Raw genomic sequence first — 25,386 nt, 5'->3', positions numbered from 1 at the left:
AAAAAACAACGTCTTGAAATTAGAAAAATCTATCCAATTAGTAAATTAATACATTTTTTAAAATATCTTTTCATACTATAAAAAAAAAAGTAAATAGAATGCATTTAGAAGTTGTAACACTTCAGACAGTTCGTTATATTTATCATAACAAGTTGAACAGCAGCTTATATAATATCAAGCTTGTTTGCATTTTCCTCAGAAAATAAAAAACTTGTCTGTGCGGTAGCGCAGCTCAACTCAGCTTAGCTCAGAGCTTGAATAGCAGGTCCTTCTATCTATCTACCACCAGTTTCTAGTCATTTGAATTCACTTAATAATTAGCCCTTGTCATCATAACACCTCTGCAATTCAATCCTCATAGTCGTCATCATCGTAAAGTCGTCGTCGTATTCATAGTCATAGTCGTGCAGCAATCGATAAAAAAAAGGTACAAACACACAAAAAACTCCTTAATTAGCCAAGTTACCAAAATATAAAAAAAAAAAAACGAAATACCTGCTGCTCTTACGAGTACATATCTCAACCTGTATCTCTCTCAAATTTCCATCCAAATGGCCACAAGTTAAATAAATTTCATCTGGTTATAGGGTGCAGCAGTTCAGGTGCAGTGTGCAATCCAAAGGCAAAAGCAATGGGAATGCATAAAAAAAGAAGGAAAAATCAAAGCTCGTTCCATCGGAATTGCTGTAGCCACCTTTACCCACCACTTCAATCCACTTGCCTCTGTGAATGGTTGGTTTCTGCTGCTACTGCTGGTGCTGGTGCTGCAGCTAAGTGGATTAGTATTACAACATCCAAATAACGACAGTGACGACTACGTCGACGTCGACTACGACGACTACAACGACGACAACGTTAGCGATGGCAATGGCGGTGTTCCTGGCTATGGCGACGACAACGACAACGACGAGTTCTGCTCAATGTAAAAATGAGCGTAAAGGCACTTCCAACACCAGCACTAGCACCACAAACGACAATTTGCAATTCCAACACCCACCACCCACCTCTCTGCTCCCAGCTATCACCTCTATTGCCATCGAATTAAAGAGACAACCATCAAAAATACTATCTACACCGGTGAGCCGGCCGGCATAGCAAGCATGGCGAACATGGCGAGCATAGCAAGCATAGTCTGGCATCATGACCCAACGCTGTAGGCATGCTCAGGCTCAGCCAGCAGTCAACTATACAACATCCATCTCGCTCTACCAATAAAGGTAACACAAGCGGAACAGTCACACTGATGTGGCTTCGTCTGGCCTGGACTGGCTTGGTTTGGCCATTACCAGAAAAGAGCACCATTCCTCTATCTCTACTGATGCACCACAATGACTTCGTGATTTCGCTCTGCATGCTGCCGCCGCACAGTGGTTCCGCCCCATAGGCCAAAACCTCAAGTCGTAAAAGTAATTTTTTTTAATGCAGTTATTATCTATGATAACGGGGCAACTAAGTGGGACTAAATTTTTTTTTCTAAAATTAGTTGTTGACAGTCAGGCACGTGGCAAAGTTGAGTGTTTTTTCGCAATTTAAATAAAAACGTTCATTTGAAAATCGGACATTGCATTTTAGCTATTTTTTGTGTGTTTTTAAGGTTTTTGTTCTGAAAAAAAGTGGTAAATATAAAAGAACAATGTATAAATATGATTATTACATATATATTTTTCTTTTTACATTCTACTATTTTATTATAACTGCTGTTGAAAGAAATGAATTTTAGTGATTTTTAAAATTTTGTATTTTTTTGATAAGCCAGAACTTTTAGGGCACCCATTTGCACTCAATAATTTTAGTGGATTAACGTAGGCTTATCTTCCCTGTTTAAGGATATATACGGTTTTTTTTGCGGAAATTTGTGGAAATATTAAAATTTTGACTCTAAGTGAAACCATATTTTCCTTTTTTTTCTAAGTGAAACCATATTTTTTTTTTTTGGTAGATTCAAGTAATATGATCAAACGCATCGATATTTTTCATTTGTGGCGGAAGGCGAAGAAAGGTCGCAATGCTGGAAAAATTGATGAGACATGGGTACTTTTTAAGGAAAAATATAACATTGAAAGCTTAGATGCACGAAAAAAGATTGTTTTGCTATGCAAGCTCTTCCTAAAAAAATGGAATTTATGTTCTCGAAGAGATGATGCCTTTCTATCAACATATAGTGCTTGGCTTGAAGAAGACTTCGGGCCTTACCAAGAAGAAGAAGAAGAATTAATTTATTCACCAGATAATCTAGAAGGTAGGCCAAAGAAGTCATTTTCAGATAGCTCTTCTCCAACTAAGCGGAGACGAATTGCCACAATTGCTGCAATAGATGAAGACATTGCTTGTGCTTTGAAGCATTGCCAATCAACAGACAGCCTTAAAGCCAAGCAATTGAATTCAAACGATGCTTTGAAAATTTTGGTTGAGGCAAAGTTAACAAAACACCAGTACCAAGTCATTAGGAACTTGGTAAACGAAAAGACCGAAGTTGACGTTTTTCCAAGCTATTCTAAGGTTATAAAAGCGAAAAAAGATTGTTACCCGGAGCCTGAAAAAATATCAATATCCGATACTTCGGCTGAAGTTTCCCTTCAAGGTCTTCTAAACCATACAGCCCAAAGAATCGTAGAATCCCAAAAAGAAGTTTTTGAAAATTTGGAGATTGATTTAGGTAATACCATCAAATAAAAATCTTTTGCCAACAAAGCTGTCTGTTTCATTGTAAGACTTGTCCTTTCTGTGATGTCTGTAGGTATGGTAATTGTGTATCGTATTCGTTTTAAAGTCGATAACCTTAATAATTTCAGTGTGACTTAAAATAATACATTTTTGATTTAGGTAATCTTACCCTTATTGGAAAATGGGGGTTTGATGGTAGCAGTGGACAAGGAGAATATAAACAGCAAATTTCTGAAGGAGTCAGTGATGCCGACATGTTTATTACTTCATATGTTCCAATCCAACTATTTTCACAAATAAGTTCTGACTCTGAAAACCAAATTTTATGGCAAAATCCTCGTCCAGGATCGACTCGATACTGTCGCCCAATACGGTTTCAGTTCAAAAAAGAAACGGCAGAGTTGAGTAGAGCTGAGCAGAGCTACATTGAGAACCAGATTAATGATTTATCTGAAACATTAGTTAAAATAAATGACCATACTTTAAACATTAAACATGTCCTCAAGTTAACAATGGTTGACGGAAAGGTGTGCAACGCTTTGACACACACTGCTTCGCAACAGGTGTGCTACATTTGTGGAGCAAAGCCAACAAATATGAACGATATTCAAGGATCCTTACAAAAAAGTATTAACGAAGACTCTTTGGATTTTGGCATATCTCCACTGCATGCGTGGATAAGGTTTTTCGAATTCTTCATTCGTCTAGCATACCGACTAGATTTCAAAAAATGGTGCACTGGAAAGAGTGAGAAACCTCTTCTTGCTGCACAAAAAAAAAGAATTCAAGAAGAATTCAAAAAAACTGGACTGATAGTTGATAAACCAAAACAAGGAGGTAGAAATTCAAATGACGGGAATACTGCGCGTAGATTTTTTGCTAATCCTACTGTATCTTCCCAAATAACGGGTGTAAAAAAATCAATAATCGAAAGATGTGCAGTCATTTTAAAAACTTTGGCTAGTTGTTTTTCAATAAATCCGGACGTTTTCGAAAAGTATGCCGAAGATACTGCACGTGAAATTGTAGAAGAATATCCGTGGTATCCACTGCCAGCTTCGGTACATAAAGTTCTCATTCATGGAGGACAAATTGTAAAACATGCAATTTTGCCTATAGGCCAATTAACGGAAGAGGCAGCAGAGGCAAAAAACAAGGATGTCAAATTTTTCAGGTCCCACAATACACGAAAAACGTCTGGATTCTTAACAAATACCGATTTGTTTAATAGATTGCTTTTAACGTCAGATCCGTTGCTTTCTAACGAAAGAAATTTTAAAAAAAACTGAAAAATCAAAATTACCCACAAATGTTTTAAATTTATTGCAATAAACTTTGATTAAATTTGATAAAAATAAAAAATAAAGATTTTTAGTAGTGTTTTTCTTTTATTTTCAATCATTCTAAATGCAAATTTGAGTTTTTTTTTCTACACTTCAGATTCTATGTTGTAGAGAGTATGAAACAATGTCAATAACTTCTTTTTCTGATAATTTTTTTCTTTACCTAATTCTTAATTAATATGTATAAAACTAATCTCAATCTGTGTGCCAAGTTTTATCAAAATTCGTTCAATAATACAGATTTCATTGAAAAAACTTCAAATATAAAAACTTTTTTTTTATCATGTTTTCCTAACCGAATTTTCAGCATATATGTAAAAATACATTTTCAACATCTGTACCAAATTTCATTCAAATCCGTTTAGTAGTTCAGATTTTATAGGGTTTTGACCCCCTCTCCCATACAAACGGAACCACTGTGCGCCGTAGCCATAGCGAACGCCATCGATACATCAGTTTGGCGGATCAGCTCCGCGAAAAACCGTCGTCGTCGTAAAATCTAACGGACGCGAGAGTTTTATGGTTTTATCTTCTTTTTTTTCTCCGTGCTCCTAATCAACGAAAGATTCGTGCCCCTGGGGGTACACAACAGAGCTTATAATGCAGGCTGCAGCAGCACACCATGCCATGCTGTTGCTAAAAATAGAATCTTGCACCGCAGCATTGCACACAAGGTACAACTGTAGTTGAGAGAGAACGCGCAATAAAAATATGAAAAAAAAGAAAAACCTGTATCGTTCTGTAGGCGGGCGGTACATAGCTTAAGTTTTTCCTGCTTGCTACCACAGAGAGAGGTAAAGAGGTAGTTAAGGCTCTACACTTCACTTCAAGTAGAGAAGAGACTAGATATACAGTTTTGAAACTTCCGGGAGATGGGAAAATGGGAAACTCGTATACCTATGTTGAGTCTCGTGATCGTGAGTTCGCAATAGATCACCAGCGTGCGTGCGTGCCAAAAATACTCTTATGTACATTGTTCATGCAACAAGTTAAGATACTCGTACATTTCAAAAACAACAAGAAAAATCTTCTTTCTCGAGACACAAGATGAGCAAAAGGGAAGACAGGACAGACATACAAAAGTATTGCATGCTTGGGAGGGCATCGAACTTCGATTTTAATTAAAAAGTTCGTCGCACATTGTTGATTCCGTTCCCAAACTTTTGGCACACTTTTCTACGCTTTAGTTCTTTAGCTATTTCGACTGCGATGTGTGATTGTGGGTGCGAATACGAATAAAAATGCGAATACGAGTTCAATTAGAAAATACGAATAAATCAATAAAAAATAAAACTTCAAGAGTTACCCTCTCCCCCCTTTTGGGCTTCTAGGTGCATAATTAAAATTGTTAAATAACAAATTTTTTTATCATTCACGTTCGTGTCTATTTTTTCCCGATCTTAAAACTATTTTTTGTTTTACTTACGTTTGTAAAAGTTTGTGGCCGCGGAAGTTGAGCAGGTGGCCGCATACCTGCAAGACCTCCAACTTGCGGTTGTGGGGCTGGGCTATAGCGTGGTTGATGCATTCTTCTTCTGCTGTTTCTAACTTTTCTTATTCAATCTGAAATAGGATTAAAAGAAAAAGGTTTAAGTTTTTAATTGTATTGGTATAGAAAAAAGCACTTGTTGAAGTGGATTTATTTTTTATAGCAAAAAAAAATTGAATTAATTTACTCAAAGACGTAACACATACGATTAAGACTCAAAAACCGGCAAACTTATTTTTAATTGTTGTAAGGTAACGTCACATAACTATTGGTTTTACCTCAAGTCCCCAAAGGGTTGTTTTGATTTAAGTCTTAAATTTTACTGAAGGGTGGGTAACATTTACCGAATCGATGATGTGTATAATTAAAAAATTTCTAAACCTCATCGAGTTGGCAATAGCGTCGAGTCGAGTCGCGTCACCTTCGTCACCGGATTTCTATGTTCGATTCCATTAAGCTTGAGTGATTTTGTGAATCAACTTTGACAGCAAAACACAGCCGTAGAGCCTCATCGTCAATGTTGAATGAATTTCTAACCAAAATAATTAAATTGTGGTAGATTATGTGCCCACCGCCGATTAGGTAGCAAGTATGTAAACATTACAACTTCCCCTCCCCGACAAAAACCTTCAAATTAAAGGTGTAAACAAAACGTAATTGGAAATTTGCTACTTGCAATGAAAAAGAAAAATGATCAATACTTTTAAGGAGGTATTTTTAAAATTATAAAACTTTCAATAAAAGTGATTATGGAAAGGATTTTTGGGCACGTTGTGGATATTTAAAAGGTTTGCAAACACCAAGACTAAAATGTTTTTGAATTTTTAGATAACCTTTAGATACCAAGTCTCTGCATTCTCATCTCCTTGACCATATTTGGCAAAGAGGGAGTCTCGTTGATATAATTTTGTCTGTATTTTAGAATTGAATATCTGCCAGGAAATTTGAATCGGAAGAATAACATTTTTGTCCAATTGCAGGACTTTAAAAGTCAAAAATGTACCTAAAAAATTCTCAGAAAGTCTTCATGAACAGTCTAACTACGAAATAAAACAAGAAACAGCTTCGTACTTTCACAAAGACTGTATTCTCTGAGTTATGAACAAATTCTCTGAGTTATGAATAAGACTAACTATAAAAATGGAGTATTGGGATAAATGAGCTTGAAGTTTTGAATAGTTTTTTGACAGAAATTTCGAGATTTCTATACCTCGCAGATCTTTTTGGGAGGATAGGGCATTCCTGGAAGATGGGTCAATCCATTTTTACATAAATGGTTCAAAAACACAAGAAGTGGTTGGTGGAGGTTTGTACTCTGAGCGACTGAAATTAAGTCTCTCATTCCGCCTTCCCCATCACTGTAGCGTGTTCCAGGCGGTACTTTTGGCGATGAAAGAAGTCTTGTCGTAACTTAAAGAAAGCTGATATCCGTATTTTCTCAGATAGTCAGGCTGCTATCAAATCACTGGACTCTGTCTCTACAAACTCTTTAACAGTCCATTACCGTCGATCATGTCTAATGGAGTTGGCGCAACAGTTTAATATTCACCTTTGCTGGGTGCCGGGCCATAGATACATTCCAGGGAACGGTAAAGCAGATGAACTTGCCAGGAACATTACAGTGCAGCCCATCCTACCACGTTTGGCACATACTGGCATCCAATCGCTGTTTGTAAACTGTCAGGCCACAAAAAACATCTGTCCAACACTAGATTTAAAACGTTCAAGGTGTTTGCTATCTCTAAGCAGATCGCATATAAGATCGATAATAGGTATCATAGCCGGACACTGTCTAATAGGAAAGCAAGCCACGCGACTAGGCGTATTCTCAAATGACTTTTGCAGAAGCTGTATGGACGAGGAAGAGGAGGAAACAATTCTTCATCTTTTCTGTACATGCCCTGCTATGGCTCGAAAACGCAAGAATTACCTAGGAGAATTCTTTTTTAACGATCTAAATCAAATCAGCATAATCAGCCAAACACGTTTCCTAAAGGACTCAAACTGGTTCCATTGAGCTTAGGAGGATTCATGTGGTATCACAATGGGCCATTAAACTTGCCTAAGTGTGTCCGTTTCCATTGTGGTAACCTTTGAATAGTACCACATCATCAGCAATAATTTTGCAATACATTTAATATTTATATTCAAAAACCGGGTACTTAATATTTTGGGACAACATTTTTGAGGTTTCAAGAGACCATTTAAAGATTTAAAAAAATCGATTTTTCAAAAATTCTAGGGTAGCCTAAATCCTTAAACCAAAACGTTAAAGTTTGGAAAGGTATTTACCTCCACTATGCATGTATCATCATCTAACCAAGCATACGGGAGTTATATACCTTTGAAGGTCGAGGGGAATGAGCTTTCAAATTAATACATCAATGTTTGATGTACTTTTTTTTCTTGGAAGGAATCATTGAATCAATAGGAAGCTAGAAGGTATGAATATCATACACATTCTCAAAGAAACAACTTGTTTATTCGCTGCGTGTATCTCGTGTTGGATAGGGTGTCTTGGATAGGTGAATTTGTAGATACCTTATTGACTGTTCTGTCAGATCTTTTGCATCGTCTTTTTGACATCCCAGCTGTATTAGATCAGCTGTTCTTCTACAAGTAAAACAATAACAAAAAGGTATGCGGATACCCTTGTTGGCTGAGTTTCGACGCTGCTCTTGAGTAGATGAAAATCAGAACGTACCGCTGGAAGCACGCAATAATTTGTAGGGTCTTTTTTTTATTGGAGCATTGAAGCCGTTCGAACGATTATACTCATGGATCGGTTATTAAATATAGTGAGACAATATGGGGTAAGAGGCTTGTAAATCAAATACTAAGAGGATTTTGGGAAACGATACCTTAAAATGAAGATATATCGAATTTTCATTTTGCTCTATTGTCAAAGACTAAATTAACATACAACTATAGATGTGGTACCACGGAATATGTTAAAGTTGGGATGGCTTCCTTGTGAGAGTATCGTAGTGACTGTGATTTATCCTATAGGGTATTGGTTCTTCATTACTCAACAAAAACAATATATAGATAGACTAAGCTAATACCAAAGGTTAACAAGGAAGTGAAATTGTTATGTCTTGGTAGCTTAGAAAGAGGAACTCACTCCAAGCATTTTGCCAAATAAGAGAGAGTAAATCTTTGCGTTAATCCTTTTGGTTATTTTCAAAAACTAAGCGATAAAACAATGCCTGGGGAAGCAATTGTAAAAACTTTGCCATCAAATTAAGGCTCACTGCCAGGTGTTGATGTTTTAAGCAATTATTCTCTCCACCACAATTTAAAATAAGGTTACATTTAGTAATTTATTTAGGAAACCTAAAAAAAATTTCCTCCTAAATATCGTTAATAAATAATTGTAAAGATTAGGGGTTTCGAAATAAGACATTTCTTTTCCAACAAACCCTTGAATTTGACTTTGGTAAAAGTGGATTTTTTTAGAACCAACATATTTTCGTTGATTTAACGTACACAATTTTCTTTAGCGGATGTATTCCAAGTCATGACGTTACAAATATTCTTACAGCTTTTTCTGCCAAACTTTTAGAGGGCCAAGCGCCTTGAAAGGATTGCCAATGAAATTGGCCGAAACAACATACTTATTAATGGCCAATTGACTGGTTTATCTCGTCAGAAATATACATGCTTAACAATTATTACTAGCTGAAACACTGTATCAATTTCGCGGTCACAATACCAATTAGGATTACTGCAAGGGTATGCATGAACGATGACTTGAAGGTAAAGTTGAAGTCAACTCTATGGTCTATAGAATCATAAAACATTTGCAGGCGCACTCGGCTGAATGACTTCGACCGTTTCAAGCTTTTTGTAGCTGCTTTCAGTGTTCTAAGGCAGATCCACATGTGTATTGACGAACAGACGTGCAAAGACCCTCAAATTGATAGCAGAAAAGAAGTCTGGAGGGAAAAAGCAAACATTTGAACCTTTATGCCGATTCCTTCAAAAAACCTCTAACAGTCACAAAAGTCAAAGTTTTTGCTCCGAATAACTTCACATGTAAGAGATACAGTACATGTGCAACCGATGAAAATCTACGTCGTAAGTTTTCATTAAAAACACTTTAAACATTTCTTAAGTCACATTTCCTGAAAAAAATCCCAGCCTCGAGACCTGATTTAAGGGACAATAAGAACTAAGACGCGCTTTGTTCTACTTCATTTCTTGATTAACCGACAGCTCGACATATCAATATAAAATGATTTAAATACTCTGTCAGGAAATGGGCTGTAAGCTGTAAGAATACTCATCAGTATACTCTCGAGTCCAACTTCGGCCGTACTGTCAAATACAGAGATTCGTTCTTTAGCCGTACTACGCGAATGTGGAATGCCTTACCACACTCTGTTTTTCCTAGTCATTGCAATATTCAGGAATCCAAAACCAATGTGCACCAACATCTCCTTTTAAACTCTCTCTCCTTTTTCTAGTGCTCACACTGTGTCTGCATAATAAGGGTAATAATGTCCCCTTAAGTGTGTGCTTATTATAAAAAAGCAACTGATATAAGGGGCATCCTTTCTCACATCAACTACGATACAGGCTTAAGGATAGGTGTGAGGTTTGGTGTAGGTACAAACAACAAATACAAACATTGAACCTGGACTATCAGAATTAAGAAGTCTCCTATGCCCAGTAACTCTTCAAATATAGACAGTGACGAACTTCAAGAAGCGATCGACCAAATTTTAGTCGAAGAACATGTTTCTGACGATATTTATGTTTATTAGTTGAAGTCTTAGCTTTCCTTTTAGGGAAAGTATTGGATCAACTTTATCAGTCTGTTGCAACTCCTGATTCAAGTTAGGTCAGAATGTTTAGTAGGTACTCAAAGTAGCCCTTCTTCCAGTTGTGATAAACATTTAAAATACCCAAACCCTGAACCACCGATGTCTATTTCTTCTAGAAAGTGGAAAGAATGTTATGCAAACCAAGATAAAAAAAAAAACAAAAATGAAGAAACGATATTGACGACGTCAGAAAAGGCTTGAGGATTAAACGTAAAAATGACAAACTTGCCATACAAAAAAAAAAAAACAAACAAACAAAGAAATTTGAACATAAAACAAGACGAAGGCATTCTTGCGGCTTTTGTGAAGATGAGCTCGAAACAGACGCTAAAGAAGATGACCTAAAAAATATCGGCTGTTATTCTTGTAACAAATGCTTCCATTAAGCATGCACTCACTTTTGCACCATGAAATTTGAAGAAGCACAAAACGAAGACTTCGTGTGTAATATTTGTTCCTAAAGTTTAAACACTCTTGAAGACTGATAATGTTCATTTTATTTATAGTCTATAATATAAAAAGAAGTCGGGTTTTCCTTCCTGACGCTATAACTCCAGAACGCACGAACCGATGTCCACGGTTTTGCATTCGTTGGTAAGGTCTCCGTGAGGTTTATAGCAGACTAAATTCAACAGAAAAGCGGTAAACTTTGTTTAGCTTCCCATAGAAAACTATTGTAATAGTTCCGATTTGTGGAATATTATATATTCCATTCTATATATTCTAAACCAAAGCTTACTTCTGAGAACCTTTTTAAGTCAACCATATCTCTAGAAACGCCTGACGATTCTCCCATCATCTTATATCGGAAGCCCACTCAATATGTAATAGTTTCAATCCAATTGAATTAGATTAAAATTTAACAATTATTTAGATAGTTTACGAGGTGTGTTCAAAAGTTCGCCGAATTTTCGTTTTTTTTTTCAAAAAATAATTATTTATTCGTTTACATCAATGTGGTTCCCTTCAAAGTAGTCCCTCAGATATAATACACTTATGCCAGCGTTTTTTCCGATCTTCAAAGCTCTCTTGATATTCAGTTTTTGATATGCCTGCGAAATTTAAAAATTCCGGGTACTTTTTGAACACACCTCGTATTCCAAAACTGAACAAACGTGTTTCTTTATTATTAAACGATTTTTCTTCGTGTTCGAATTCAGGAAACCTCTCGTTCGACTTCAGGATCTGAGTGTTCGATTACCAAGAAATTGACTTATTTTTCAGTGTTGATTTTCTTAGAGAATATCTTTTGAATTTTGGGTTTTGGGAGCTATATTTCAATTAACACAAAGTAGATATGCCAACGGTTCTCTTAGAACTCAAGATTGCTTTACACCGAACCACTAAGTGTCCTATTACTTGGGACGTGGCCCTATGAAGTTTCTTTTGCATTAAAATAATTTTATTTTACAGTTTTGAATAAAAACTCCGAAGCTTTGCATAAGCCAACATTGGATCTACCCCAAATATTCGGGAGAGTTTAAAGACCGCATTTTGTATAAATTGGGATTAAGGGTCCGCGTAGCTAGAAAACAATTGACACGGTGCTACATATCCTGCATCTGACACAACAATTGTAATTAGACAATTTAAGGGTAATGCTAACTCTCGCAGAGGAGTTGTGAATGTGGGGTTTCTTAAATTCACAGGTCTATGCAAATAAACCACAATCCATGGTTTATTTACTTGAAAGGTTCAAATTTATCTGAATCTATGCAAAAACTATTTAATATTGTACCACTCGGATCCTTGCCACTGTAAGAAAACGAGTTGGCTATTTAATCTCTTTGCAATCCTTTCATTCTTTCCATTTAAAAATTATTTTACCCACAGTAATTGAAAACCCTTCAAGATTGACAACAAGCTCCATACACAAAGTTTTTTAATAACCAGACCATGAGAATCTCAAGTAAACAAAAAGTTAAGACAACGAAATTGCAACAGGAAACACCTTGCTTGCTAGAAGCCGAATACTGTCCATTTCCAGATTACGCAATAAAATAAGTAGGCATCCCGGTTTCATGTCTTTCAGGTTACTATCTTCAACTTTTAATTAACTACTTACTTTAGATATTAAAGTAGGTAGGTATATCGGAATAAAACAAAAATGAAACTAATAGGAAGAGTTATCATTTTTATCTTCTTGAATCATTGAATTGAAATAGGTAGAGATATGTAAATAGGAAGGCTATTCACCTTTATAGTAGTCCCTGTTAGTGCGTGGGTCTTAACTTAGAGAGCCAGCATGGAACCAGTCAATTAATTGCTAGTTATGCTCAAGTAGACTTCTTTTAAGTATTATTTTTCTAGCCTTAAGATAGTTATAAGACTTTATTAACGAAAATGAAATTAAAAAATTACGAAGGATTATTTATACCAGAGTCTTGGGTTAATTTGACAATTGAATTGACAAATCATCCAAGAATAATTCTTTTCATGAGAAGTGCTTCCTCAAATTAGCCGTTCTAATTCGGCATAGAAACTATTGGTCTCCACCATATCCCTGACATGATTGAGAGTTGTAAGTCATTAGACCCTCTTTATTTATTTATTTGTATCTACCTTAATTACTTTCATGATTTTCCAATACGAAAAATTACTCTCAATTAGGTATTTGATAAGTAAGAGTACATGTTGTAGATATACCAATCTTCTCACCTACCCACCTAATTTGTGATTTTATTAAATGCGCGTGACTGATTGCAAAAGAACTTATATGTAGGTTCTATCAACAGAGTGCTACCTAGGTGCTTCGTTATTCCTACATGCAAAAGTTCGAAGGTAGGTTAGGTTGGTAGGTACACGAAAATGGTGTAAAAAAGTATAATCTTGCAAAATGCAGCCTTATTTATTTAGTTTAGTTCAAAATTATCTAACTTCTATAAGAAGATCGAAACCGCTATCGCAATTTTCAGCCCAAAACAAAACAAAAATCAAAATACAAAAACACTATTTATTTTAGCAGTATGGGAGCTATGAAGGAGGACGAAGAAAAAGAAAGAAACCAAAATTAAAAACAAAACAAAACTGAAAGTGAGAATCCACCAAATCCAATAAGAAGCGACGACGAAGGCTACGGCGACGGCAGCGACGATGACCATCGAATTTTGCAAAACTGTATTCTTAGCGAATCAAAACAAAATATAACAACAAATCAAATAAATAAATCTACGTATGTACATTGTTTACTCTTAAATAATTGTAATTTGTTTAAAAGATATAAAACAAACAAATACTTACCACTAAATAAATTATTACAAAAAGTTTATATCGACAAAAATCTTTCTTCTCTTGTTTTCGTTTTTACACCGAAACCGACGAAATGCCGGGCAAAACTTTTAAGAGCAGCGAAAAATAAAAACAACAAACTTCAATTTGACAGATGTTCGCTGAGATTGTGTTTCTTTTTCTTTACAAAAATCAAAATGTCTTCTTACCGAGTTGTGAATGAGATAGAGAAAGACAACAACACAACACAAATTTGCGGCGAGTTTTATTATTTTTGTATTTAATTTTTGATTCCAATTGGAATATTTTTGAATTCACCACAATTTTTAATTTTGATATTTTTCAAAGGATTTTACTTTTGTTTAAAATTTGAAAACACTGGAATTTATTTATAGCACAATTTTTCAGAGGATTTATGTAGATTTTGCAGATGCAGTGTGGGTGGTGACAGTTAGCAGTAGGTTGTAGGTACTTTTATGTTGTTGTTGTTTTGTTTGTTTAAAGAGCAAGTGCAGACGAAGAAAAAAAGTTACGAGCTAAGAGAGAGAGACAGAGAGAGTGAGAGAGAGCACAGAAAATGCATTCAGTGAAGGCACTTGAATCAGTCTATTTTCACCAATTTATTATTTTCTTTTACAAAATTCACTTGATTCCGGAAGATGCATTGATTAACTTTTGAGTTGTAATTAAAGGAAATTGATTAAATCGACGATTTGTAAATTGTTTTGTTAAGAATTTCTCGTAGAAATTACACGAAATGACACACAAGAACGGCAACGAGAAAACTTTTTGCACAGACTTTACGCAATTCGCAAATATTCAGTGAAAGATACAACTACAATAGTAACAGTAAAACGAAAAAAAAAACAACAAATTTGCAAGAGAAAATTCACCACACACGGCGCAAATGTCAGTCAAGTGACAACGGCAGCGACAACGATAGCAAAGGCGGCTGCTGCAAATATCAAACACGGCGAAAACCCGCTATAAACATGCACTATATACAGTTTGATTTACTAAAAAAAAAAACGGAACTTTTCTTAATGCAAATAATATGCAATTTGAAGGAAAACGAAATTATCAAGGTTCTTCTTTTGGGGAATTTTTAAATTAACCAAAACAAACAGAGCTTTTTTAGGATTCACTTTCACACTTCACTGAAAAACAAAAGTTTTTACGATAATTTTCCTGAGTTGTGTCAAAAATTAGAATTCCAATTCGAATTCATTCACAGAATAATTTAATTATTATTCGCTTAATAACGTAGAAAACCGACTACCGGAGTGAGTTGAGTGCGAGTCGAGTGGTGACGGTGAGGTGAAGGTGAGATTAATAACAAACTAGGATTTTCACCTTTTCTCACTGGGGGAGGGTTTTTTTCAGGGATTCTTTTTTGTTTTTGCAAAAAAACTAGGACCTAATTTTTGTACGCAAATTGGATAAAAATTGATTAATTTCACTTTTATTGTTATGTGTTGCACTTTGGTGGATATTGTTGCAGCAAACGGTGGACAACAAACAAATAAGAGTTGAATTATTTTATTGATTCTTTTTGGTTTTATTTGTGTGTTGTTTTTTTTAAGTTGGGATGAAAGAAAAAACAAAGTTTATTTTATTTGTAAAGAGTCGGCAACGACGACGACAACGACGAAGACCACATAAAGTTTGTTATAGAGGTAAAGTTATATGATGAAGGAAGAAAAGAATGAATGGCAAATCAAAATGGGGCGAATTTGGAAAGTGGTGAGTTTGAGATGTATCAAATTGTACACATTCATAGAAAATCTCAGCGAAATTCGTATATGGATAGCGAAAATTGATGAGAATTTAAATTGTGTGTGGAAAAAGAATGAAAGTGGATTTTGCGATTGCGATTTGGGAGAGACTAGGAAGGGCGAATTAGGGCTTAAAGTTCACTATAGAATACCATGAGTTGAAAGCTTTTTTTTTGGGAGATGTGGTGAAGTTTATGATAAGTGTTGCCGAGAGTTTAAGAAATAAATGAAAATTTTGATTTGGCATCGGGTAATAACTGATGTTTAAAGGAAACCTTTAAATTTTAAGTCTGATCTCCTTTAAAATCTTCGAAATATAGAATGAAATTTATCCTGATTTGGAGTTTTTCGAAGCTGGCAAAATTTTGACACTGTGGCTAAAATTTGACTTTTCTAAGATAGAGAGAAGATTATATTAAAAATTATTTTTTTATATGTGAAAAAATGAGCTGAAAAGCAAATTAACACATTTAATTAGATCGAGGTGTCTAAATTTAAGGTATTTTCTAGCACCACAAACAAAATTTTACTAATATCTTCGTGAAGTTGGCTTTATTTCGAAATTGTTTAATTTGTTTAGTTGTAAACAGACATTAAAATCATTTTAGAATTTTGTTTGGTCTTATGTTGAGTTAACTTTTATCATTTTTTTTTCTTATAAAGTTTGTCAAATTTAATTTTTTATTGAACCATTTTCTTATAACACAAGTTTTGTGTATAAAAATTTTAAATTGATTGGATTTTTTTTTGTTGAAGAAAAATTAAGCAACTAATGAAGAGATGTTTTTTTAGATTTAAGACTTGTGTTTCGTTATAATTTTACGTGATTTAGTATTTTTAGTATTTATTATTAATCATGATTAGCTAATATTGTAAGAACGTAAATTCTTATTTATAATATAGCTTTAAAGTGTACAGCAGCTACGGCATTTTGTATCACAATAAATATAAGTTAAAATGTTAAAACATCAAATTACAAAAACAAAGAAAAAGAATCATAATAACAAAAATACTAATAAGAATAGGTACTCATACAATTTTATAAAAAGATGAATTTAAAAAATGTATTATTAATGGTAATTAATTGGCAAGGTACAATTTTACTTTCTTTGCGCAATTTAAACTTCTTATTTCACGTGGTAACGAATTCCACATTCGTGAAGAGTTTACAAAAAACTGCCGTTCAGATGTCGCACAACAAAAACGCGGGACCAAAACTTGAGCGGAAGGATTTGAGCTTAGGAATCTTATCTCACTATCTCATATATTAGAGAAAAAAGTCATAGTTCGATATTTGAGAAAATTTTTAAATGTCATTGCGAGAAATTGAATCACGTAATTGGATATTCGATCAAAACGTCTAAGTCCATAAACATAACGAACAGCACAATTAAAGACGACACTAAATTTTCTCTTGCTTTCGAAGTCAAGTTTGCAGAAAATTTCGCAACCGTAAGTTAATAAAGGCAGAAACAACGTTTTTATTAAAAGAACTCTGATTTTTATTGGAATTAAATATTGAGATGGCCAAGGCATACGAAGGACACTATAATACTTACCCACAGTTCTATTGATATGGTCCTCCCAAGTCAGGGTCTTATTGAACAAAACACCGAGGTTTATAGCTTTGTCGACATACATGATGGCACTTTCTTTGAGAGCAACTTGAGGAAAACATGACACATCAATCTTATTCCTCGCGATGACGATGCATTTCGATTTTATCGGGATAAGCAGCAAGCAATTTTCTATTGACCATTGATCGATTCTTCTTAAATCTTCATTAATACATGGAACGTAGTGTTCAATCATCCCTAAGGGACAACTCAGGTACAGCTGAGTGTCGTCGGCATACATGCGAATGGAACAATTTACATACATTGAAAAGAACAAGGGGCCTATTATCGACCCTTGTGGAACACCATTTGCTACTGGTAAGAAGATCGATTTTTGTTGATTATTTTCAACCGCCTGTTCTGTTAAATAAGAAAACAATAGATCGACTGCAGAGGAGGAAAAATTGAAATAATTTGAGAGCTTAAGGCAAAGAATGTTGTGATTTACCATATCGAAGGCCTTAGAAAAATTGAGAAGAATTAGAAAAGTAACGTTGTCCATATCAACTGCTTTTCTGATAAGAAACACTTAACAAGGCAGTCAAGCAGCTATTTTTCTTTCGAAGCGGGATTGTCTTGAGGTCAATAAGTCAAGCCGTGTTAGAAACTAGTTTCTTTGCTTTTGAAGTATTCTCTCAAAAACTTTCGACAAGAAAGGCAATATAGATATAGGTCTAAACACATCTCCTTTGGAATTTTTTGGTATAGGAATAACCTTTGCTTTTTCCATAGAGAAGGAAATTCACGTGTTCTTAAAATGGAGTTAAAGATGAGTATGATGAATGGTAGCAAGGTAGGGAGAACAATTTTTAAGAACTTAGGGTGCATCATATCGAGTCCTACAGCTATAGATTTTATCGATGGAAGGGCCTCAACTACATCCTCCGAGGTAATGGGAGAAAAGTCGAAAAGGGGTGTATTTGGCTTAGAATTTGATAAATTATTCTTCGATGAATTAACCCGGTCTGGAAAATGCGAGGTGCCTGTCGTGCTTGAGACGAAAGATAAGTTTAGGGCATTTATGTCAAGCAAATTTGTAGATTTGTTATGGAATTTACCAATTCCTATGTTTTTCAGATTCTTCCAAATTTCTTTGCTTCCCAATGCGACATTGAAACGTGTTGAATATGTTTGAGCTTTGGCCTTGCGTATCTCCCGAATAATTTTGTTTTGCAGTTAAAAATAATTTACATAAAAACTGTCAATACGAAATAAATTCCATCGTTTGAAGAACGAGGTCCTATACAACGGGGCTCGAATCAACAGAATTGACTATTTCGTGATAAAACTCGTTCGAGGTCATATTGCAAGAGCTATGTCTTTGACTAACAATTTAATTTTCGGGGCGTTCTATCCAAACGACGAGTATTTTGAAAGTGCACGCTTGAGCGGCTTCATCCCACCAGAGGCATTCCTCTTTTTAGACAAATGCGGTCTGATACAGGATAGATTGGCAGTTCCGTTAATCGTCAGACGAAGAACCGTGGATAGGCGACTCCCGTACAACCAGGACGCCATGGCACAAGGAGGGGCAGAGCTCCTTCGGTTCAGTAGGGCTGTGGCCGAGCGGGACCGAACTGATAGGGTGAAGCAGGAGAACCAGTTTTGGTGGCTTCAATCGGCACTTGATTGTGGGTAGTCAGGATGTGGTTTTAAGCCTTGGCCGGCTTACATATACTTGTTTTATAGTTTAAGGGTTTAGTTTTAAGTAGAATAGGCATGGTGGCACGAACAAAAATACAAACAAAAATGAAAAAAGAAAAAAAATATGGAATATAAAAAAAAGACAACAAAATTAAAAAAAACATACAAAAAAGACAATAAAATATAAAAACAAAAAACGTTAGATTTGGTGCTGTGGTTGTTCTAGTTTTAAGTAGTTTATAGGTAGAATAGGTAGTTTAAGTTTTATATTAAGGACCTAATTTTAAGTAGTTTTTCAGTAAAAATAAAAAAGGATCTTGATATTAGTTTTTGAGTGTCCGTATGGGACCATTAAGTTAGTTGTAAGTTATGTATAATTATTCTAGTTTTATCAATTTTTGTCTAGCTTTAAGATAGGTTTAAGAATGAATTAATAAAAATGAATTTAAAAAAAAAAGTGTGTTGGACTGTCATTCGAGAGGTCTTGGGTCCGATCCCTGACTGTGCCACCTAAAGTCTTATTTACGGGTGCTGACTCTTGCGAGGAATTGACAAATTCTCCAAGCGTAATTCTTGTCATGAAAAAGTGCTTTTTCAAATTAGCTGTTCGGATTCGGCATATAAACTGTAGGTCCCCTCCATCCCTACAATTACACGCACACAGGAATGGTTGAGAGTTGTAAGTCACTAGGCCCTATTTCTCAATGTACTGTTGTGCCACCCAATTTATTTATCTTTATTTTGGTGAAATATTGTAAAATAGCAAAACAAAAGAAGACGAATTTCAAGATTTTCAAAGGATGAAAATGAAATGGATCTTCTTATCAGCTTTATTGAGGAAGTAAAAAATATCCCACGAACAAAATGTGAAGCCTTCTCCAACAGCAAAAGTGGCCGATCATTTAGAAGTGATAAAAAGCTAAAAACCAAATTATAACGGCAGCAAAAAGGTAACTCGGAGAAAATTCACTGCTTTTCATGCCGACGCTTATCTCACAGGAGGCGAATCCAAATCTGTCCCTTTAATGATATTACTATTGGTAGAGGGAATGCAAAGCTGCTATGATATTGACAACTGTTTAAGAAGATAGCAGATGGCCAAAGATTCCTTGAAGTTTGTTCTAATTGGGAATACGTGATTTCTCGGAGATTCTATAACGCTGACAAAAAAACGTTTACAATTTGTAGAAAAGATTATCCATCTTATTTAATACAGATAATTGTTTTTCATTGCTTTTAAATCTGTTAACTGTAAGATATCTTCTTTATTCGGAACTTCATCCACCCAAAAACTTACTTGACACATCAACTTCTAGTCAGACATACCTGGATATTGTCAAAAGCTATTGTTATATTGTGAAACAGAGCTTTAGTAAATATCCACAATAGAATTTTTTTTTGAAAACTTACTTACAAAATTGATAAATAAATTGAGTGGCGCAACAGTCCATTGAAAACTAGGGCCTAGCGACTTACAACTCTCAACCATTCCTGTGTGCGAGTAATTGTAGGGATGGAGGGGACCTACAGTTTATATGCCGAATCCGAACGCAGCTAATTTGAGAAAGCACTTTTTCATGACAAGAATTACTCTTGGAGAATTTGTCAATTCCTCGCAAGAGTCAGCACCCGTAAATAAGACTTTAGGTGACACAGTCAGGGATCGAATCCAAGACCTCTTGCATGACAGTCTAACGTACTAACCATCATGCTACGGGTACCCAGAAGCTCACGTATATTTTTATATTGAAGAAACTTCTTTAGTTTGAATTTCAACACGTTTGTTTTTGCCAAAAACATTAAATTGTTGCAACACTTATTCAACAATTTCGAAGTTAAACAGTGATTTCGAAACGAAAGATGAGTCGTTAATAGAATTGTAGTGGCTCTTGACATTTTACTGTGATAAATGTCAAACTGACATTTAATTCGTTCCACAGACCACGCAATGGATTATGTAGTAAATTTCACATTACAATAATAATTTTAAAAAAATGTTCTGCTAATTTCAGCAGTGACGGATTTTTGAAAGAAAATAAATGCAGGTGTGGTAGATTTTTGTAATACATTTTTGGTTCTTCCCATGGTTCCAGTCAGTGATAGGGTCTGTTTTCTATTCCCCAACAGATGGCCATTAGGTAGTTCGTTTTTCTTCAAAACAATTTGTGAATATAAGTATTTTGTTTTAAGAAATGATTTAACATTAGATTCCAATCTTCATAATTAGATACGAGTGTTAACTTACCTTAAGATCACAACGATTTTTAAGGAGGGAAAGCTAATTAATTGTAAGATCTGAAGTTGCATTTTGCAAGATATCTATGAAAGTATTGATTGGTACGTAAAAAGATTGTGTCTCATTATTGTCAAAACATAACTTTAGAGGTTTATTTCGAAATTTCAGAGTTTTACTTTTAAACCTCTTTTACTTTGAATCTTTGATTAAAATTTGTGTGTTATTCACAAATTATTTCCAAGCATATAAATAAGGACGGGAACTTTACCTGAGATTCTAAGGAACGGTTCCTCTTTAACGTTTCAAAAAGAGAGCTTTAGTTAGAGAAGAATTTCACATAATAATATGATAACGTTCCGTAAATACCTTGACTGAAATTGATCAATTGATTAAAGCTAAAAAAGTAGGTAAATAAAACACCAACAAAATATTCTTCTTTATAGCATTTGTTTATTTCTCTGCAGATTTTTATAAAAAAAAAATTGTTTCGTATCAAAAATATTTTTTTCTATTTTTTTCAACACTGTTCCTTTTTTTCTAAACTAGAAAGCACTTTTTTGGAAGACACAGATTTATCTTTTTCTTTTTTATTATTTTTAATTACAAATTTTTCTAACATCAGTGCTGTACAATTTTTTAAATAATAATTGCAACATTAAAAAAAGCTTTCTACAAACAAATGCAAATAAAATTCAAAAATTACAATTTTCTTGTTTTAGTTTTTAAAATTAGAAAAATAAAATTTACTACAACATCGGTTTCACTATATCAACGGTCTTCTATTCGAAAATTATCTAAGAACACAACATTTATGTAGATCCCATTCACGCTATACTTAAAAATGAACTTTCATTATCTTTGCTGAACTACCACGCCCACTTAGGTGACACATGATCGAAGTCCCACTCATCGGGATGTCCTTCGTGCTCGGCTCCTGGAATTCTTTCGACTACAGTTGACCATTTAAACGGTCCACTACCTCGTCTCATGGCAATCGCTCTCATATCATTTCGCACTGGACGTCTCTCGGTGATGACTTCAAGTTCCGTAGCCAAATCAACAACTACATGAGACTCAGAAGTCAGAGTGTCTTCGTTCTGGTTGTGATGGAATCTCATGAAAATCGGTCCAGCAAATGCATGATAGTCGCTCAATCCTCTCTTAGCGTTAAAAGAGAAAAGTTTGATGTCAATGTTGCCATACGGTACCGACTCATCGCCCAGAAGATCTCCCCGGAATCCGTTGAGCCTAAGGTATTTTTCTACAGACTCAAGGGTATTAAGCTCATCACCATCGGGTAAGTCCATGCTGAAATTTTCTGCAGGAACTCGACTAGCCTCAAGAATTTCGTCGAAGTACGGAACTCCATTTGCAACCCAAGTGGTATTGCCATTTAAAAAGCTGTTGCTAACATCTTTGACATGAAGAAGTCCCGGAAGTTGCTCCACAACCCAAATAAGGCCATCAGCTGAGACCTCAGACTTAGTGGGGATATCAATTTCATTTTCCACCTCGCCACCGTTGGAATGTTGTGAACCCTCGAGAGCGTTAAGCTTCTTAAGATCCACCGAAACCCACTGCTTGTTGCCAGTGAAAGGATGCCTTGACATAGCCCTGGCCCATGTTCGGCGACTTTGAGATATTCTGTTGGCCGCCATTACACGTGCTGTCAATGGAATTGCTTCAGTCACAGGAACATTCTTCCACAAGTCAAGATTCTCGTTTTTGATTGCTACCCCGGCGACAATTGATTGCACTTGACGTCCCTTGACGATGTAAAAGTCGTCTGTAGAGCCCAAAATTCCTGGATATCCAGTAAAACTGATGTCCACCCCTGGAACCGTGTTAGAACGTTGATCTGGCGAAAAGTGGTAACGGAACTTGTAACGTTTCTGAATCCTCAACATCGATGAATAACTTCCCGCCGAACTATGCCCGAAGAGCAACTGCCACCCTGAGTTGGCCTCGCTTTGAAATATTTTCGTGAACATTGTGGCACTTGGAAGGAAGAAGTTCTTCTCCGACTGTCCGCCATTACCTTCCTTCAGCACATAGTTTTCATAGTAGATCTTGAGATCTTGAATATCTGCAGCAGAATTCATTAGCAGAAAGTCCACAAAAGGAATCTCTTCCTCAACATCGGAACGGGATCGACTTGCCCCGCGCTTAAAACCGGCTTCCAAACCTTCGAGTTGGAAGAAATACAAAGCTATTTGATGCCAATACTGATCGTGATCTGCCCGAGCAAGGGCTCGTTGCTTAGTAGCGAAATAATTTGCCGAGATTGTATCTCTTAGCCAGGTACAAAAGTTCTGAGCATTTTCATCTTTATCACAAGCTGAACCAATGGTGCTGAAAGAGGTTAAGAATTTTATAAATACTATGGATTTAGAAAAGATTTTGTATAAGCGACTTACTTTAACCATTGATTGTAGATATTATTCCACGTTAGGGATCCTTCAAGCATACCTGCACCAAGGGCCTGCACCCAATCAGGATACGAACGTTGTGTCTCAATTTCAAGCTGAGCCCATCTAAAAAGGAACAAAACTTCTGTTAGAGAAGCTTTTATGAGGCTTGAAAATTTTGAAAAACTTACCCATTTTGATAAATCGAATCCTTATAGCATATCCTAGCGGCACCTTTTGGAATGTTTACGAGATCATTTTGCTGCTTCCAGTATTCGATTTGGAGGCCTACTTTCTCCGTCCAAAACGCAGTCGCACAATAAGTACCATCATACTCGGGACGATCCATTCCGGCAACAAAAAAAGCAGCAACTACCAACAGACCAGCACCGATAAGGATGTAAGTCCCTATCCGTGTTTTCTGCCACGACGCACCCACTACTTTTAACATTGTCTCGGTCGTTTTAAATGTGTTACGGTAACGAAGGGACTAAAGATTTTTGGGGCTCTTGTTTTTAAAGCCCTTTTTGGTCGTTTTTATTGATAGTATGCGATCTGTTTTCTGGGCTATCCTCTTCACGGATAATTTAGATCAGCTCGGACAGCGTACGAATGTCCTTGGTGTTTAAGCTGTAGGCTTGATGTTGCTGCCAATGTAATTAGGTGATGTTTTAGGTGGATATCTGATCTGACCGTTGGTGTAACCAATGCCAATTTGTTTGGCAAAACGACCTTGTTGGTCATCGGAGGAGGGTTAATTTTTTGTTTAAGAGTGTGATCAGGTTAAAGGATTAATCCTAAAGCCCGTATAAATGAAATATCTTTCAATGACAGATATATTTTTGGTAGATACTTTTTTCGGTGTGAGTTTCAGAAGTGGGATTAAAATGTTTGAGAATGTTTTAGGTAAAAGTATGATGAAACTTTGTTGGTGTTGCTTTTTAAATAGAGAAAAACTTTTTCAGATGTTGATGATTTTTGATAGAGATTCAAGAATTTTTGTACGATGCAAATTTTGGTTTTTGAAACTTTTCCTTAAGAGTTTTTGATGCTTTTTAGCTGGTTATCTGTCAAGATTTCCCTGAAAAGATAAGAAGTGTAATTCATGGTTAAAATAAGGTTTTGAAAGGAATATTAAAATTCTAACGTTGTCAATTTTTAAAAAATTTAAAATTAATTTAAAAAAATCAAGTCATTGAGTAAAACCCTAACAGCATTTAAATAGTTAGCAATTCTCAAAACATTTAACAAAATTCGAAACATTTCCTAAGAATTCAAATATTATTCAATTCCGTTACACTAGAAACAATGTATTAGAACAAACCTAAAGAGGGACACTGACATCTCGTGCAAAAAAAAAGAAATCAAACCCAGATCTGTGAAACGGGCTTTGAAATTGCAAATGTCAGAAACTCGAAAGTCATAATGGATCTTACAAATAACTAATAATTAAGTAAGGGTTTTCACTTAAATAAAATGTTAGGATAAGCTTAAATGTTTGAATAAGTCCTTAAACAAATCTTACAACGGTTTATTTCCTGAAACTGGCCTAAAATATATCATCATTGGGCAGTTTCGACGACATAAGTGACATGAAGGTAAGGCAAGTTTCTAGTATCTGATTGGCCAGCTGTTCAAAAATTGCCTTCCAATTAAGACAACTTTATGGGAAAGTTGACTGGAAAGTTAGCTAAGAAAAATCTTCCTAACTATGAAGTTAATTGCACTTATGTCAAAATGACAGCTGATCATGTTTCTTTGTATTCATCTAAAAGCGGAACTTTATTACTTTATGATTTATTTATTTTCTGCACGATTCCATTAAATATAAATAAATAGATACAAATCATACAAAAAATAAATAAATACATATTTTGGTAGTTTTTGCACGATCAAGTGATGGTAAAGATTATTGAAGTAAAGTTCCGAGTTTAAAATTTATGACACTTGAAAAACTAACTAGTTGCCTCAGTCAAAAAACTGCTAATGACGTCCCATATGTTGGCTGAACTTGGCAATTACATGGGACAAAAGGACACCTAAGGTCGTTCACTTCGTACTTTTAAATTGGCAGTGCTGGCATTTGACATCTTTCAGACTCTTCTGTCATTTGAAGTGGCATAATATTATTTTGGATAATGGATCATTTAATAA

General features: G+C 35.2%; 2 protein-coding genes across 8 annotated transcripts in view; both read right to left on the bottom strand.

Moving 5' to 3' along the window:
• LOC129947229 (protein alan shepard) overlaps positions 1 to 15,185 on the bottom strand; it is a 638,535-nt gene extending 623,350 nt beyond the window's left edge. For 3 of the 5 annotated variants that reach the window (XR_008781695.1, XM_056057713.1, XM_056057714.1), the window contains exons 1-2: positions 13,566 to 15,168; positions 5,434 to 5,570 (exon numbers count right to left, since the gene is read on the bottom strand). Coding sequence is in view for 4 of the 5 variants with exons in the window: in XM_056057713.1 (XP_055913688.1) it covers positions 5,434 to 5,535 (102 nt within the window). In the remaining variant the exon portion in view is untranslated. Of the gene's footprint in view, positions 1 to 5,433; positions 5,571 to 13,565 lie in introns of all 5 variants that reach the window. The other 2 variants (XM_056057716.1, XM_056057715.1) reach the window with 2 other exon arrangements.
• A 6,067-nt stretch (positions 15,186 to 21,252) lies between these two features.
• Positions 21,253 to 25,386, bottom strand: part of LOC129944466 (putative phospholipase B-like lamina ancestor) — a 42,969-nt gene continuing 38,835 nt past the window's right edge. For all 3 annotated transcript variants that reach the window (XM_056053905.1, XM_056053907.1, XM_056053906.1), the window contains exons 3-5: positions 23,424 to 24,313; positions 23,242 to 23,358; positions 21,253 to 23,176 (exon numbers count right to left, since the gene is read on the bottom strand). In XM_056053905.1, coding sequence (XP_055909880.1) covers positions 21,691 to 23,176; positions 23,242 to 23,358; positions 23,424 to 23,683 — 1,863 coding nt within the window. In that variant the 5' untranslated portion in view covers positions 23,684 to 24,313 and the 3' untranslated portion in view covers positions 21,253 to 21,690. The remainder of the gene's footprint in view (positions 23,177 to 23,241; positions 23,359 to 23,423; positions 24,314 to 25,386) is intronic.

This window comes from Eupeodes corollae, chromosome 2 (assembly GCF_945859685.1).
Source record: "Eupeodes corollae chromosome 2, idEupCoro1.1, whole genome shotgun sequence".
Taxonomy (NCBI): Eukaryota; Metazoa; Arthropoda; class Insecta; order Diptera; family Syrphidae; genus Eupeodes; species Eupeodes corollae.
The sequence above is the reverse complement of the archived record's forward strand: the minus strand, read 5'-3'. Positions and strand labels throughout refer to the sequence as shown.